The following is a 17757-nucleotide window of genomic DNA, read 5'->3' as shown; positions in this document are numbered from 1 at the left end:
CCATCTGGGTATTTTGACTTGCATTTTTTAGCAGTCAATTACTTCAATTCGTTTCGAACCTATAACGATTAACTTAGGATTACAGCATGCATGTGTGCCAAGCTAGACCAACTCCGAGAAGCGTAGGAAAATTCCACATCCATTTTTCTCACGGCCGTAAAATCGTTAAACCTAAAAATCTCTCAAACATAGATGCGTTAATAACATGAACCAGATAAGATTTCGAAAGGCAATAAGTTCAAGTATTTGTCAATGATGCGATACATCCGGAACATGCACCACTGAAGTCAAGTGTTAGGTACAGTTACGCCAAAAAGGGAAAACCACAACGCCTGCAATCAATGCAACAATTTGTTCTCACCAGAGAAAGCAATAAAAAAAGGGATCACATTTCCTTCAGGATCGCTTGACATAAAACAGCACACCAGAACCAGAAAACCTCCTAGGAGAATGCGTAGGCGTGGCAAAAAGGAAAAGGCTAGCGACACGAACATATGCGAAAAAGGAAGAGAAAATAACCTTCCCAAAATAGAACTTGAAGAAATTAGTATAAAAGAATTCATTTTGAATCTGAATAAACACTTACAATTCTGACGCCTAACTGTGCACCCGTGTACAGAGTTTTTTTTGTCTGAACCGATCAACTAACCTTCCGCGACTTCGCGAATTTCATATCCGAAACTAATATTTGTAGTTCAAGGGTTTAGATAATTTAGACAGAACTTGGGCTAATTTTTAGTATCCAAATTGAATTTTTAGTAACCCAATGTTTCAATTAAATATATTCCTTTGTATAAAGTATTTTTAGTAAATCTTTAAAAAAAAGTAAATCTTTTACTTATAAATTACTATTTTCTTTTCCATTTCGTTATTAGAAGATGTAAGAAATGATATACAAAATACAAATAATAAAATTATCCATTGACATAAGCAAGATGTAAGCTCGTAGTGTGATTTTTCGCTTCTGCATAAGTTTACAAATACAAATCCAACCCACTTCTACAAACAACACCAGCCATAAACCACCTGTACAAACTCCCATTACCAACAATCCCCTTGGCTAATGGCTTACCAGCACTACTTTTGTTTTCATTTCACAAAACTTACATCGGAACGGGGCGCCGTCGCACACATACGCCTTGCACGAAAGCCAAAACCCACAAACCGCAAAGCTCTTCCACGGCGGCAGACAGGTGAGAGATGCAGTGACCACACCACACGTTCGGGTGGGATTCACCCAGGTGAACCGGTTCACCCTGTTCCAGCGGCAGTCCGACCGGGTTAGCTTCTGTGTGCGCGGGTTTGTTTTTGTTTTGTGTTTTTCGGTGCGTGCCTTTAGCCCGCTCGTAGCCCGCAAGTGAACCGCGTGGCTGAACCGCACACACACACACACACACGCACGCTTAAACACAGCTACTCAATATCAAACAAATACACTGTTGCACGGCCAGGGTTATTCACTTCCGCACGCTTTTGTTGCACGATCACGCGTACTTGAAGGGCCGACAGCACAGCACACTTTAACCCTCCGCGGAGTGGCACTAGAGCAATAGCCCTAATCAGTATCAGCAACCAACGACTTGGCGAGGGATAGAGACGGGGGAAGATGGGAGGGTCTACTCCACAGCTGATGGTAATTGTTGCGGAATCATTCGATTCCGATATTGCGCTTATCAGCGTTACCACTGCCCGACGGCCCGCTGATGTGCGGCTGTCGCGATGGGCTTAGTTGATCAGTGCGTAAATGAAGTAATCGGTGGCGATTGGCCCCGTATTAAACGCCGTCGCACATCCACCAAGCACTGTTAACGCCGGCGGGAAAGGTCACGTCAAAGTTTCGCTAAGCTAAACGAGCAACTTATTCAAATTCAAACACACAACGCGTGCTTAGAAATCACTGTAAAGAATTGTACAGAACAGATCACAATGCACTTGGCACCTCTGCGGTTCTGTTGCGGAACTGAAACGACAAAACACTTCACTATCTGTCACACCGAGTACTGGAGTGTGTGCTTTCGCTTTTCAAAGCTTAACCGTTTACATCCACACACCTGTCTCGTGTGGGTGTGTGTTTGTGTTACAAGTGTTACCCGTCCTACACACAGCAGCTACACGCAGCAGGTGCAGGTTTATTGCAAATTTTCAAACGTCAAACCGCTGACACACACGCAATTAGAAGAAGAAGAAACAAAAACACTTTTAATAGCGCACAAACAGACTGATACACCCGGCCCCGGTGGACACGTTTTGCTCGTAGCAGAGGAGGGGAAGATATAAAACACCGCGCAGACCAATACAAATGCTCAAGCACGTGCGCACCGGTTGACCGTTCGAAGGCGACTGAGTCGTCCGCCGCTGGATTTCCAATTTCCGAACACGCTTATGGCACAACAACCGGTGGTAACCCTTTTTCGGAACGGGCGGACGGAAATCCCTCAACCGAGCCGGGGAAGTACACTGGTACACCCACCCTCCGGTATTCGAACGGCCTTGCTGCGTTGGCTGCTAAACCGAACTGAACGAAGGCAAACAGTCGAATGCTGGGCCCGTTCGGTGTACGGTTCGTTCTTATCACACGCCGAGAGTCGATACCCGAGAGTTGTTCTAAAACCGGGGTACGGCACACAGTGGATTCACTTGCTCATCTCACGCCTCACTCACCAGCTGTTGAAGGCTGAGCGACCGCGTTGTGAGTATAATCAACAGGGCTCGAGGAAAACTCTCTTAAATAAATATACAAAAAATATAGACACAAGCGGAAGACAGGCTTCTCCTCTTTAGGAGCTTTATTTCATCACAGCATCACTTGAAACACTCACTTTCTGCTCACTGCAGTGAGCAAGCCGTACAGACGGACTGCCGTCTGCTAACCGGTTCACAACCAAACCGCCTGCACGGTATGCAATCTGCGTAACAGCATGCTCACGTTTTACTTTACGTGCGTAGGAAAAAACAAATTAAAACCCGTTTTTCACCAAATTAAAGCCTCTCTAAAACGTGCATCTTGATGCACACTGAACCGAACACGGAAGCTGGTATCAACAGTGACAGAGATTGTATTCCTACCCCGTGTCCGAAACCGCTTCATGCGGAGTACGGACCATGCGCAGCTGCGATGCATCGCTCTCGTCGGGCCTTCGACCATGGTGGCGAATTTGTGGCGGATCTGTGTCGTCTGACTCACCGTTCGAGCCGTTCGACCTGTCACGTGTTTATTCGGGAACGGCAAATTCTCTCTTTCTCTCCACTTCAACCAAAATACAGACACACACACACACGCGGAAGTTCTTCGCCAAGGGAAAACATGTACAGAATACTCTTCCTTTTTTTCTTTTGAAACTGCTCTATTTCATTCATCCAGCTAGTCGACAAACGCTTCCTGCAACATAAAACACACACGCTCCTACCTACACATTAAAACGTGACCGAAAGCGGAAGCTGTGCGTGCTCTCTATTTTATGCTAGCAGGCATGTGTGCGTGTGTGGGCTAAAAATAAAGCGAATAAAAATATCCCGCCACTGTCGATGGCTTACCACACCGCACCGGGAGCTACAGTGCTGCGTGTGCTCCTGCTGGCCTGGCCGCTGGTGTCGAGCGGTTGGTAAAAATTTTCCCACACAAATCGAACAACATAACTGACTGGCTGGCTCGGGAGGGGATACTGGTCTCTGACGCCGAAGATGGTTGGCACTTTGCACAGCGACGTCAACGCAGGGGGATGCGATCAGGCGGGGTTGTTTGTTTGGGCCCAGGGGAAGAAGCCAAAGGACTACCTAGCCCAAGGACTATGATAATTTATTTTTATTTCCAAGGACATAATATCCTGCTGGGTGGCTCGCCTGGTGGGGAGGCATTGCTTCGTGTACGGTTCGACCCAGCAAGGGGTTGCTTACGTCATGAAATCAGCAAACTTCTTAATGAGTTTCGCGTGATTTCGGCACAGGGAGTGTAGGAATTTGCAGAGCGGTGGATTTGATGTTTGTTCGCAGTCAGATGGGTTGTTCGTTTCAATTAAATTATTATTTTGTATGCTTTGTTACATATTCCTGGAAAATTATTTAAATCGTTTTGCTTGAATAAGGTTTAAGTTGATTGTATTTTTGTAATGAATTGTTAGTAACTTGATTTTAATAATATTTTGTATATCTGTAAAGAACTCTTTATCATAAGCTATCTTGTTTAAACTATATTACACGGTACTGCGTTTTCATGCTCATCACACTCCCAAAGCTCGTGTTCAAATCCACCCCAGCACCCCATTACTCAGTAGCTTCTAAATGAATGCTCTACAACACAATTAGTACCTACCACTTGACTTCGACAAACACAACAAACCAATCGCTTTATTTTATTACCCGACGCTTCCATATGGCGCCAACTTCAGTGCGTTACACACATTCCGCCAAAGCCCCTGGACAAATATCTACCAGGCCCCTTAACGATATAACCCATTATGCTACGAAAATACAACCTCTCGCGAGCAAAGCATATCATAAAACAACATGCTTGTACGTACGAATGGAACGTGCGCGCGAAAAACAACCGCCTCGAGTTGCAGCGCCAACGTTAAAGTCTACGGTCTACCCACCAATTCCATGGCTTAAGCTGTTGAACATCCTCGTCTATTTATGAGTCTCATAAATCTCGCCATCGGATGGTTACATCCCCCTTGCCATCGGTTGGGAAACGAACGGTTTGCTCGTCTTTGGAGCTTTCCTTCTTTTTCTGCCCGGTTTAGGTCGCATTTCAGGGTTACGAGTGACATGTTTTTGCTCACTTTTTTTTTTTGGGTGGGCAAAACAAATCCGTGCGATTTGAAATTCAATCAAAAATATCTCCCTATGGCGGTGTACGTGTTTGCATACCGGTAGGTAGATTGAATGTTTTACAGCTTGGAAGGGCAAAAGCGATCAATACTGTTCCGTTGAGTTCCGTTTACAAAATGCCACAAAAATCTGGCTTTTAAGTTTTCAATCTACTGTCAGCAAGACAACAAACAGCTCGAGCCCTTTTTCTATTTTTAGATTAACGTACTCCACACCCGTTCGCAGCCCTTGACTCCCTTCTCGCTCTTTTTATTATTACACGTTTCTTAGTTTGTGTTAAATTTGTAGCCCGTTGTCAGCCTCCCTCATCATCCGCCACAAGCGAAAGCTTTGTGCTCTCGCTCATATGAAACTGTTTGCACACGTGCATGAGGCAGACCCCCAACAAACACGCACGCACACACACTCGGAGCTGCTAATCAAGGTCTTACAGCGCTATATAGTGTATTTTCTCTCGTTCAACATCGCTACCAGGAGCGCATGGTGCGCGTAATCACAACGGCGGCGTGCGATAAGCGCAGAGCAACGCCACAAAACATCCACGTGACACTGCCAATTACGCGCGCCTGAACGGACTTCTGAGCGGAGCGCAGTGAGATGAGATGAGTTGAGCCTGACGCTCCGTACTCACTCGTGCCAATCGGAACGGCTGCGGAGCAGCGAAAGAGAGTGAAACTTTGCGCCACGGTTTCCATGGTGATGGCGGCGCAATCCATGCGGGGCTTGTGTTTGACACACAGCTGAATGACGGGCGAATTACAAGACGTAAACATTACTTCACACCTTCCGCTTAATTTATACGAAAATGGAAAGGTAGTTTAAATCGAGTTTTAAAGAAGCGATCGGTTACTGTTTTACGCCTAGTTTTAGGCAATATTTATGACCCTTTTAGGTATTTTAAAAGTCTAAAGGAAAGCGATCGAAATAAATTATAAATTTTAAACCATGCGCCACTCATAACATAAATTCCTCGTGTGTCTTACGTGAGATTGAATTCCGTGTTTGGGGAAGTCCATCACGGTCGGTTGAGTGTGAATGTGTGTGCCAGCTTTGCGTAAGCGTGGTGTGTCCCATCACTGCTTAAAATCACCTTCGCACAGTGAGTGACGTCGAGTGGAATTTGTAAAAACGCGCCAAAAACAAAAATATGATTTTTTTCTTCTCTCTCTCTATTAGCTGGAAAGAAAAGCGACCCGCATAAAGGGGTGGTAAGATGAAAGAAAAATCGCCACTACACCGCTACTTCGCCACACACACAGCCAATTAGGGTACGTTTCATTGCACGATGCCATAACCCTGCCACCCACTTTAGGTGCTTCAGTTTCAGCGGGCATTGCACATCAATGGTGGAATTGAAATTGGATGCTAAGCTCAGTTAAGGGAGAGCTTTTTATGCCCAACAACCTCCCCTCACGGTGGCAAAGCGACAGCGAAACGGATACGAAAAACTAACGTTCCATTTTGCCTCATAATCAACGGCACCGATTGATTAGTAGCGCGAGATTAAACCCTACGAACGGACGCACAACCTTTTGCTAAGTAAAGGGCTACAACGCACACAAAACCCCGCCACCACCCGACGGGCAATTGCTATCGTGTGCTCTTATCAGAATCTTTGCGCTTCTGCCCTGCTGCGTCAACTCAGTCAACACACGCATCGCGTAAGTCTAATTTGCGTTCGACCGTCGTTCCGTTCGTGCTTTTTTTTTGTTGTTGTTGTGTTTGCTCCACCCATTGTAAATGATTCTCCCACCTTCCTTGGGGGTGCCTTGGGCAATTTACTTTCCCACGTCTCATCTACGGACGTTCTCCGGGGGAGACACAATACACAATCTGTCGCCCGGTGTGCTTGGAGCAGCCGTTAAGCTTACAAGCCAGCTTGAATCCGTCCTCGCCCGACAGTAACCCTGAAAAGCTGGGCGCAAAGGGAAAGGGCCGTCGCCGTCATGCTGATAATGATGATGTATCCCGCATTTGATTTAATTTTCCGCGCCGGCCTTTAATGTGCCGGCTGTAAACTTAATAGTTTATGATGTAGGAATTCATCATTGCGTGCTTTTGTGTGGGTGTGAGTGTGTTTGTGGTTATTTTTCTTGTTGTTGCTCTTTATGGGTTATGGTGAATTGTTTTGGAATGTTTAATTGAAGCTCAAGAATCGACCTTTCGCTCGACGGGGAGGTTTCAAGGAATTGAGTAAGCTATTCTTCTTAATCGCTGTTACGGCACAGTTATTGAGGAAACATTTAGACCGATTGTTACTGCTCCAATTCTGTTACTTACCTTTTTTTTAAGTGACATAGTTTTCAGGGTAGTTTATTGCGTAGTTTTTAACAGATTTAACAGATGTTGAGTGGTTTGAAATTTCAATTAAATGTCAATACATAATGGGCTATTGCTTAATTTATCAGACATCAAATAAATTAAGCTACTTACTTACAAGTTAAGGCTTCTTACTAAGCACGTTTATATCTCATAGTTCAATGCTTACAGGAATTATCCAAGATTTTTGTAATTTTCTCAAGGCGTTACATTCAAATACAACTGTTACATTTAAATACATTTAAACCGGTTGAATAGATTCAACCCAGTTGAGTTGCATTTTGATAAATTTTAGATACTTCAAATTCAAATATAAGTAATAATTCCTTCTTTGACCCTTTAATCCTTTATCAAAGGCAATACATAAAATCAATCAAACTATGATACACTAAAAGAGAGTATTGATTTTCCAACAACTTGGAAACATTTGATTAAATCTCGTCTAGTTGTAGTTGTAAAACCTCTAACAAAAATCATTATCAAACCCCTAATAGTAAGTATTATCGGCATTCCTTTACACCCAATATTGTCATCCATCGAAAGGGCACAGCTTCAAAACATCGAAAGCAACCTGATGTAACGTAAAAATCAAACCAACCCACCTTCTCCCCATCCACCCAAAAACAATGATTTACAATTCACTTTCACGGACCGTTTCGTGCAGCTTTTGCACGCTTCTCTTCCCCAAAACAACAACAACAACAACACGATCACGTCATCGTTAGAGCTTGGAAAAGTCGGTTAAGTGTCAGTGGTGCACATGAGCGAAGGATAGGAGCAAAAGGGTGAAGAGTGTGGAAGTGCCGTGTACAGCTAATCCAATAACACGCAGATACTATTAACCTACTACTACCTCACACACACACCCGCTCACAGGCATTTAACTACATCTTCACGCTGAGAAGATGAAAAGCATCATCTTATTTGCACAGCACGCGGAGAGGGAGAGAGAGAGAATGTGCGCGTGTGTGGAAGGGCTGCGATACACAGCGGTACATGATTAACTACATGCTGTACACAGGCCGTCGAGTGGCCGTGACCATGTTGAAACAATGCGGTGGACGGGGGAAAGGGAGCGAAGCAAACAAGAGAGAGAGAGAGAGAGAGAGAGATAGGAGACCTAGCAATCGGGCCAAATGCCTTTACCTTTGCCTAATTGCTCGGGAATGTACTAATGGTTGTTACTGGCCTGGCCGTGTCTGTGGTAGATTTCTCATTTCTCCCATTCTATCAGGTGCCGCTTAACGGACTAGCTTTGCTTACCAACGGCGTCACCTCCAGGCAAAGCGGAACGGTTCATTTCTCGTGTCTTAGAGCGAAGCACATGTAGAACAAAACGCTTCGTCGCCTGCTGCGAAGTAAGGTTGTGCTGCTGTGTTATCTTCCCCCCAAAAATAGGTACCCTTTCACCAATACAGCGCTATCTGCTCTACATACGGCAAACACACGCAGTACTAACAGTGCCATATCATCTTTTTCGCATCCAGGCTCGCTAATAACCCGTCTTGCCCTGCCCAAAAACACTGACACCAAACCAGCAGCAGCAAGCACACATCCCTACCCTATCGCCATTCGTACCGCGACGCGAGCGAGCGAGGGAAAAACGGCAACCCGGTCCCCGGGTTGGAAGGTTTTTGGAAAAGTGCGCGCGCCCCAGAAGCTGCTCGGTTGTTCGCCGGCACTGACGCGTGTTTCGAGTGTGCGGGCGGTGTTAGTTTATTTTACTTATTTTATTTTTTTACTTCTCTTTTCGTCACAAGTGTTTCGGCAACACGTGAAACACGAACTAAGGTACGAAAAGCTCGAGGCTTTCGTTTTTGTTTGTTGATAACAGTTCGCCCGAGCGTGAAAGTGTTGAAGGAAAAGGTAAACAAAGCAAACAGGGAAGGTTTAGTGTGGCGTTGTGAGTGCGGTACTGGTGGCTCTGTCGAAAGGGATCAAGTGGAACAAGTGAGGATCGCAAATGCGAAAGTGTGGGTCAAGTGACGTCAAGCTTAACGAATGAGTGTCAAGTGTGTGCAAAGCCAAACGTCACTTGGACGTAATTTCTAATATTTTTAGTGTGAATTTGATCAACCAGTGCAGAAATATTTCTATTAATTTGTACATCAATACTGCTTATCTTAACCTCAGAATTGAATGATCGCCGCATTATCGATCAATTAGCAATGCTCCGTGTTGATCAGTGTTGATGTGTGATCAATCTCATTCGCACACCGTAACCTTCAACTTGGATCGTGTGACAGGGAGACTTCCGCAACACACCGTTGTGTATGTGAGCATTCTGCTACATGATAAGGTTCGAGAACATGACAACCCCGTTGCATTCCCGGGGGGGCTCGCGAGTGAATGCGATCGCGACAACCGCAAGATAAAGACGGACGTGCAGACAGCTTGTCAAAGATAAACGTGTCACGCAAAAGCGAAGCTTCTCACGGGGCGGTTGCTGTTGCGTGAAGCATCTTCCGTGCACTCCATTCTATGCGTTTGTGTTCGCTTGTTAGCCTTTCTGGCTGGAAAACATCTTACAGCGGTAGCGATCAAACACATGCGCACGTGAACCGGTGAAATAGTGCGGAAGTTAATCTCTCGTTAAGAAATAGCTTTTTGGGGGTTGATGAAGCGCTTCGTCTTCCTGTGATGTGATGATGCGACGCTGACAGTGCAATTGGCTGATACGATCGTACCGCGGCGTTACTCCAGTTCCCAGGTGAACTCTCCCGGCCTACGGCCTTACCGGCCTTAACGGTAACGTTCGATGCCAGCGGGGAGGCACCGTGGACCGAAATGTTGGACACCGGGCGCGTCTCGAAAACGAAACGAAGCTGTGAAGGTTGTGACCCTCCGCGAGTGATCTCGATCATTTACACCGCACCGTTCTGGTTTTTGGGGTGATGAATGAAGGCACGAAAAGGCCGCTTGCGGGCTTGGAAAATCCATCTCCCAGGCCTGTCTCTTTTTTGCCACCCATTCTTCTGCTTCCTTCGCTCAAAAGGCCACCGCCTTGGGTGCAATTTGTCCGCCGCGGCGCGGTGGCGGTCACCTCTTTTACTACGGCTCATTATTGCAATTTAGAGGAGGTTTCTTTGCCCGGCCGCTTTGGCCCCGTCGTTGCAACAACTCAGTGTCGTGTGCGAGTGAGCCGAATGAGAGATGAAAAAAAAAGGCGAGTGAAATAAAATCAGATAGATTTTTCATTGCGATTTCTTTTATAGTTTTGTTAGAGCCCGGGTTTTTACTTCGCAACTACTGCTGCATGATAGCGTCTGCATTTAGTCTCTTCTTGCCGCAAAGTGGCTTAAGCCCCTCGTTGAATGAAGGCGGCAATGGGTGTGTGTGTGTTGGGTGGTAAGCAGCTCCCATTTTTTTTATTCACTTGCTCGTGACGAAAACGTGAGAAAATTGCTAATCGTCGTCCCTGGGTGCGCGATTTGTGCGATTCGCAAATGAAAGGCGACGCTCGAGAATAATAAGGGTTGAAAAATCGTATCGCGCACAAAGTGGCACACAAGGCTGTCCCACTCAAATGGGGTGGGTGACGGTGATGGACAGTGAAATGTACGTGAAATTGAGGATGAGAGCTGCCATGTACCAGCGCGTCTACGTGTGCCGCCTCCCACGCACAGTAATTCGGTGTTAATAGCCAACGGGTGCCCGGGTGGGTATGATCGGTACGGTTCTTTAATTTCGGCACAGTAAGGTTCATGTACACCCGCGGTTTCGAAGTGTACGTTTCACCCCGGGCGGGTGGTTGCTGGTGGTTATTGCACCTACATTATGCGGTCATTTACATGCCCCGGGTGCCCTGCGTGGAGGAATGTACTGCAGGTGGTGACAGCAGGGGGAGTATCGCTTCCTTGGTAGATAGTGGTGTTCGCAGTGGATAAATAGAACGTACTGTATTGTGTGGGCTACTTCCAGCTCATGTGTTACGTTTCGATAGCAATAGGTGAAACAATGTATCGAAGGTGTGCGAGTGGTCAACAGCACGTGCCGTGCGATTGTGTGGAAAATGTAATATGGTGCAGTGATGACAAAAAGTGAAGAGTGCATAAGAAGGGAACGGTGTTGAAAGGGATTTAAGTAAAGTAAAAAATGTATATTAAAAAGTAATACACCAATGGAGACAAATAATTATTCAGTGTGACTCTATGTGGTTTGTGTCCCGGGTGAATAGCGCCTAAAGTTATGCAATGTTATGTATCCATGGATTCTTACATGGGAATGTGAAATCAAACTAACCAGGAAAACACATGAATTCATGAGTGCAAATGAATTACTTTACGCAAAACTCATTTGTTACATTTTGGCTTGATACACTACAAAATTGTGTATATAAGAAAAATTTGAAAGTTAAAATATGATCCGGTTTGTTCTTTGATTCTATTTTGATGATTCAATCTACGAAGGAAATATTTCTTCAATGGCAATTGCTTGAGAAGATTATAATAGAACTATTAAAAACATTTAAATCGCAAGGCATTCGCCAGAAAATAATGATCACATTCAACATGACTACCCCAGTAACATGCAGATAGCATAACTCTAGGCGTTATACCATGAAACTGCAAACTAGAAGAAGTTGGGCGCGCGAAATTAAAACGATTCTGTTTTTCTTCACCTAATAAGTCGTGTGAAACTGTCTCACTCACACAAACATGCATATTCCACTCCTTACAGTTAGCAAACGAAAAATGAGTTTCCCATGCAAGCGCGTAGTGAAAAGTGAAGTCGCAAGTTCGCAATCCACCGTTCACAGTTCTGACAGCGGTTTTTGTGCTTTAAGCAACGCAAAGGACCGCATCATCTCGTAGGCCCGTTGGGGGGAGGGGTTTGACCCGTATCATTCGCACCCAAACCACCGAAAGCAAAGCAGCAACGACAAAAAAATGCTAATCGAACTGTCCAACTTTAGTGATAAACTGCGCCAGTACCGGCTGATACTGGAGAAGCTGACCGCCAACCAGCCGGACTATGAGCGGCGCCGGGAAAAGCTAAGGTAGGTAGCAGCAAGCAAAACATTTATTTCCCCTTTTTATGAAGCTGGAGGTTAAAGATGCTCACACATACACACACAAAACATTCGCACGGTCGTCTCCTCGGGCTGGCTCGGTTTTCGATCACCATCATCATCCAGGGCTTTTTTTTTTGGCAGCTTGTACGCCAGTGCCACCATTCTTCGTTTAACCCGTGAACATTCAGAGCCCACCCAGCCGCTCGTTTGCATATCGCCAGCTGCACTTATCGATTTATGCGATGCGAAGTCAAGTGACAGCGCAGTCGGTAGAGGAAGATTTATGAGCTTCTGGTCAAATCGTGACTTCCGTCGCAACGGTTGATGGAGTTCCGGTGCAGAAGATGATGCCAAAGCACTCGGGATCGTTTAATGCATCACCACGGTTGCGAGTGCGTTGCAATATCTCGATGGAAGTGGCTAGTTTGGTGGTTGGTTTTTTGTTTTTCGCGAAAACGGTGGCGATGAGATTGGATTATTTAATAGCGCTATTAAATCGATTGCAAAAGATAGAGGGATTTGTGTGCAGAGCACTTGCTTTAAGAGGCTTGCTATTAAGCTTGGTTTGGAAAAAACAGCTATTATTAAAATGATTTATTGAGTGGCCTTGAATGCATTTTTATTTCATTTCAATATTTGTTCATTTTAATGGCACTGTTTTGGAGTCACAAGCGGCCACTACATATTGAGCTCGAGATTAAAATTCTAATTCCAATGGCCAACGAAACTAGCACCATTGTTTCAATAGCTAACCTAAAAACAATTAGAGCTAATATCAAGTGGATTAAAAATCTAATTCATAAAGATAAAGCAATTAATCCTACAAGATGTCTCATTAAAAAACCAAACTGTTGATGAAAGTCATTGATTGTCCATTAAAGTGGTTCGAACCTTACAATATCCTCATGAAGCTCATGAATTGAAAACTAAACCTGTACAAACGTTGTTGCAACATTTCCAAACATATCTTCATTATCACGTCTCACCCGTAAACCTTCATCACTTTATCGTCCATCCACATGATGTTTTCTCCACCAAATCAATCAACACCCCAAGGTAGGGCTTTTAATTACACCCTGGCACGTTGTATCAACCCCAATATCGCAATGATACAAACTAAACGTATCGTGGGCCAAGCCTAAAGTCTCCCCCCTCCCTGACAATCGTAGCATAACGCTTACAAGCAAAAACAATCGAATCGTTTCCCTCTGCCTCCGCGTTTGTGCCAAACCAAATGGAACCCATTTCTCTGCCCGTGGTGCGTTATGTAGCGAACGAGATCAAAAGTTATGTTTGCTGTTACCTTTTACACCGCTCATCCTCCTTTCTCTCGCACGTACTGCTCCTCCACGGGACCAGCTATCAATTGTTCGGACAAGCTCCATTTACTCTCCGGTTGGTGTGTTGGATCCTTTTTTTTTTGTTTCGGAATGGCCCAGCTGCACGCAAAACTGTTGCCTTCCACCGTCCATGCCGGGACATGCTACACACTTTCGCTCATTTCCAAACCCAATTAAAAGCGAAAATTGGAACTGCTGCGTGTAGGTCCGTATGTGTGTGTGTGTGTCGGTGTTTCTTTTCGGAAGCATTCACTTGTCGCAGTTAGATGCGATTTTTGGTGCTTTAAAAAAAACAGGAAAAGGGGTACCTTGAGATCAACTGAATGGGGGTCCATTTATGTGCCGGCAGTGGACACTTATGACAGCCCATAAACAGTTCAATCAACAACGCCCAAAAACCAGTCCCCACCAAGTGGGGTGTGCAGTTGGGAGGAAGCATTAATGCAAAAGAAATGGTCAAAGCCACAATCGAAAACGGACACCTTTGTTCGAGAAGGTTGCGTTGTGTTTGTTTTTTCGTTTTTGTTTTTGGAGAGCGCGATTACGTCTGGTTCGATCCGACTGCATATAAATCGTAGCACGTGAGATCGGAGCCGGTGTCAACTGAGGGAAGAAAAAGCCACCCCGAAGCCACATATCATGCTCGATCTGCTCCGCGGTCCGGCTTGACCATCGGCCTTTCTCCCTGGCCAGCCGAAAAAACGCGCTCCCGCCCCGGGTGGCTTAAATCATGCCACTCGCTCGGTATTCGGCTGCCCCGGTCAACCTCAGTCTGCGTGGTTCGATCGACGGGGCAAGGTTGTTGTTGTTACGCCCGGCTGTGCAAACAAAACGTTGCAAAAATAAATCTTTAAAATCTGGAAGACACGGCTTCCATCCACTCCGGACAACCTACTTCTGCTGCTGCTGCAGTGACGTACCGTGCTCGAAGTGATAATTTGTATGCGCAGCCAATTAGTAACGGTGCGCTTCAATGACAACGTACCCTGCTGCTGTGCGTTTGTGTTAGGGGTTGCGACGGTTGAGAGCATGTGTCTGTGTGTTTGGTTGGAGGGAAAGGTTGTTGGTGATAATGTGCAATCACGTACGGGGAGGAAATAGATAAGCGCAGGTACGAGTGCGAGATACTTTGGGCCGTTTGGGCCGGAGACTAGTGGCGACCGTTCCACACGAGGACACTGAACGACTTCCGATGCACGGTGCTGGGGCGGGTGCCTTAGGAAACAGTCCCCAATCCGGTGTGTACCGTAAGCAACAGCGCTTGCATTGTTGGTGGTGAAACGTTCTGAAATGTTTTAAAGGTGATCTGTGAGAAAAGTGTGCGAGTGTCTTGAAGTCCTAAGAATGCATCTCTAAATGTGTCCTAATCTGTTTTGGTGATAATAATAAGAAATTGCTGTACTTCTTACACTGCTTAACTTTGTCAAGTGATCTACATATTAGCAAGACGTCATCAACCATGTGATCTTCCGATGGTGTGAAGTAACAGCAGGTGTAGTTTGGGGCAACCGAGCCCAAAGGTTTATCGCCCAAGGTTTGCGTTGGCGTTTGCGACTGCCATAGTAGGCTGCGCTAAAGTGGACAAATATCACGTGTTGCGCTGTCTGAGTGTGTGACTGGATTGGTGTTATCAGCACAATATGAGAGCACAAGATGAAACTGAAACGCGGATGCGTGAAGAGGGTTGATAAAGTCTAGTGTCATACATGAGCGACCTGACACATGCTGGAAGTATTTATTAGCTGAAGGGGTGTAGTGTGCAAGTGACATTGAAATCTCGTTGTTTAAACAAAGTAACTTGACAATTATTCAACCCAAAACTGGAAAAAATAAGAAAAAATACTTTGTTACTATTCAAATCCATGATCTAAGTTCGTTAAAAATTTCGCTGGAATATTCTACACTCAGCAAGATAAACAAACCCGACCTTTTTTTTTGTCCGCCTTGCATTGGTACAACATGAAATCATACAAAAGATAACAATTCTTTTTTCGTTTGTCGAATGCATTATTTATGGAGTGAGCGTAATAATGACATCACGAGTGCGCGATAGGCTTCTAAACCTTATCGGCTTGATAAGAGGATTTGTGTGTTTCTAATCGAGTATAGTATCGTTTGGCTAATCAGTTTTCTTTCTTTTACTATCACTTGAGTTGCACTTAAATTGAACTGCAAATTGAAATAGGTCTGGAAAATCCACCCTAATCCTCATATAAAAAACTTTTTAAAAATTTTATGAAAATTGTATCCAATTAACTGTATTTAAGTGGTAAACTGACCTGGCATAAATCTTTTTCTCTGAATTATGTTGGGAATGCTTCGCAACACGCGTCTTGACAAGATATCTCGATCAGCAAGCTCAAAATTTAATAGAATAAAGCAACTAAATTGTAACAAACACAACCAAAAACAACACCCTTTAATGAAATCCATTGTACGAAATCGTCTTTTAATTAAAGCGTGTGAGCGTTAACTTTTTCGTTCATGAAACCCCGAGTTCGATGACAATCATTCGCCTACCCCCCCACCAAAAAAAAAAAAAGATGCAAGTCAGTGTGAAGTGTAATTTATCTAAGCTCCCGCGCACAGTGACAACTTCTATTTGCCAACTCACTTTTCCTTTCAACAGCTTCCCCTGCCCGGTTGTGTCGGTTCTTGTAGTGTGGTGAAACAGTGCCCCAACGTAAATCAAACCGATTAAAAGCGATCGCACAATCCACAATCTGATGGTGCGGAAAATGGACAATTAATGTGAAAGTGATGATACGTCCTGTGCTGGTTGGGAATCTTCCCATACCCCACCCTAAAGGAACGCCTGAGGAGAATGTGGTGTAGTTGCGGTTGTACGATACAGCATAACAGCATAGGCGGGTAGCGTTCCGGTGAGATTGTCTCCTGCAAATAAAATAAAAACCCCCCAAGACGACCCCAAGTGTACACGAAACTAAGCCCAACCTGTCGCAGTCATCGAAAGAGCGCAGGAGGGAGAGGCGAACGCTTCAACGAACGCTTCACACAAATCACCGGCTGGAATGTTGCCGGCGGATCGGTTTCTCAGCAGTCCGTGGTTGCCAGGGTCAACGATGAAGTTGACACCGGGCGCGGGCATCACGTTGCTGATCGGCATCGCCGGTAGCATCTTTCTCGTCGCCCAAAGCCATCGACTTTTGCGCAGGTGAGAGACGGAGGGGGGGGGGGGGAGATCATCGCATTGCATGGGATCGGTGCACTCTGTGCAATGTTATGAATGGGCGTTCGGATGCAGCCGGGTGTAGTAGTTATGAAATGGTCCGCTGCAAATTGAAATGGCTTCAACGGGGCTGGGCCGCGAGTGACTGTTTTTCTTTCATTATTATTATTATTATTATTGCGCCATTACAATTGTGCAGCTTTTGAGGCTATGCTGATTATTGAAATTATTATTTTTTGTTTTTCATTGTTTGGGATATGAAATATAGGTTAGTGGTTGAGAATGGCTCAAGACATAATGTACACAAATAAAGATAATGAAATAAGCGTTAAATAATAGTTGTTTTTACTGTCGAACGTTTCGTTTTGGCTCATCTTTGGCTTGTCTTTGGCTTTGATTGCTAATAACAGTGACTAGGAAAAGGTTGTTGAAAGAGTAAAATGCATACAAATTTACAGATTACTTGCAACCAGTCTAGTGCAAATTAAGCTTAGTAAAAGTAACGTATCGTAACGCGTAACGTGATGGTTCCGATGACTGTGTTTGTTTTGGCGAGCAGTGTATAAGTTGTTTTACTTTAGCTCTTATCTTGCATGTTTTTAGGTCACATACATGTTAAACCTTTGCAGAATTAAGTAAAATGATAGGCTCATCAAAATATAACTATAAATCAATTAAATAAAAATTAATATAGAAGTACAATAATAAATTAATTTACATTGATCATGTACCTTTTTACATTCAAATGCAACAATTCAGCCTTAAAAAGCATAACATTTCACAGCTTCTTTCACATTACCTTTCCCCGCGAACAATTCTACATCACGTGCCATCACGTTGTTTGCTTATGGCACAGCTTCCTACCAAACATTACACACAAAGGGGTTCTCTGTTCCGCAATGTAGCAGCATATAGTCAGCTCTCACCAAAATAAAAACACTACCAACCATGACCTTCACCGACTGCCAGCGCAATGCCTTCTTTCTATCGCTGTTTGCATGATTGTTTCTGTTCTGTTCAGCTTTTGGATGGTAAAAAAAAAAACTACGCATAAAATATCAAACAAA

At 44.6% G+C, this 17757-nt stretch overlaps 2 protein-coding genes across 13 annotated transcripts in view; one reads left to right on the top strand and one right to left on the bottom strand.

Annotated features, from left to right (window-relative positions):
* Positions 1–2543, bottom strand: part of LOC121592390 (feline leukemia virus subgroup C receptor-related protein 2) — a 47413-nt gene extending 44870 nt beyond the window's left edge. Inside the window, exons 1-2 of one of the 3 annotated variants that reach the window (XM_041913800.1) lie at positions 2471–2543; positions 1108–1960 (exon numbers count right to left, since the gene is read on the bottom strand). The gene's annotated coding sequence lies outside the window, so the exon portion shown is untranslated. Of the gene's footprint in view, positions 1–1107 lie in introns of all 3 variants that reach the window. The other 2 variants (XM_041913799.1, XM_041913798.1) reach the window with 2 other exon arrangements.
* Positions 2544–8805: 6262 nt separating this feature from the next.
* Positions 8806–17757, top strand: part of LOC121592764 — a 43310-nt gene continuing 34358 nt past the window's right edge. For 5 of the 10 annotated variants that reach the window (XM_041914538.1, XM_041914548.1, XM_041914533.1 and 2 more), the window contains exons 1-2: positions 14646–14801; positions 16130–16675. In XM_041914538.1, the coding sequence (XP_041770472.1) occupies positions 16533–16675 (143 nt within the window). In that variant the 5' untranslated portion in view covers positions 14646–14801; positions 16130–16532. Of the gene's footprint in view, positions 9013–11825; positions 12146–14642; positions 14802–16129; positions 16676–17757 lie in introns of those variants that run through there. The other 5 variants (XM_041914535.1, XM_041914531.1, XM_041914530.1 and 2 more) reach the window with 5 other exon arrangements.

Source organism: Anopheles merus, chromosome 2L (genome assembly GCF_017562075.2).
Source record: "Anopheles merus strain MAF chromosome 2L, AmerM5.1, whole genome shotgun sequence".
NCBI classification, from domain to species: domain Eukaryota; kingdom Metazoa; phylum Arthropoda; class Insecta; order Diptera; family Culicidae; genus Anopheles; species Anopheles merus.
Note: the sequence above shows the minus strand (reverse complement) of the source record. Positions and strands in the feature narration are given on the sequence as shown.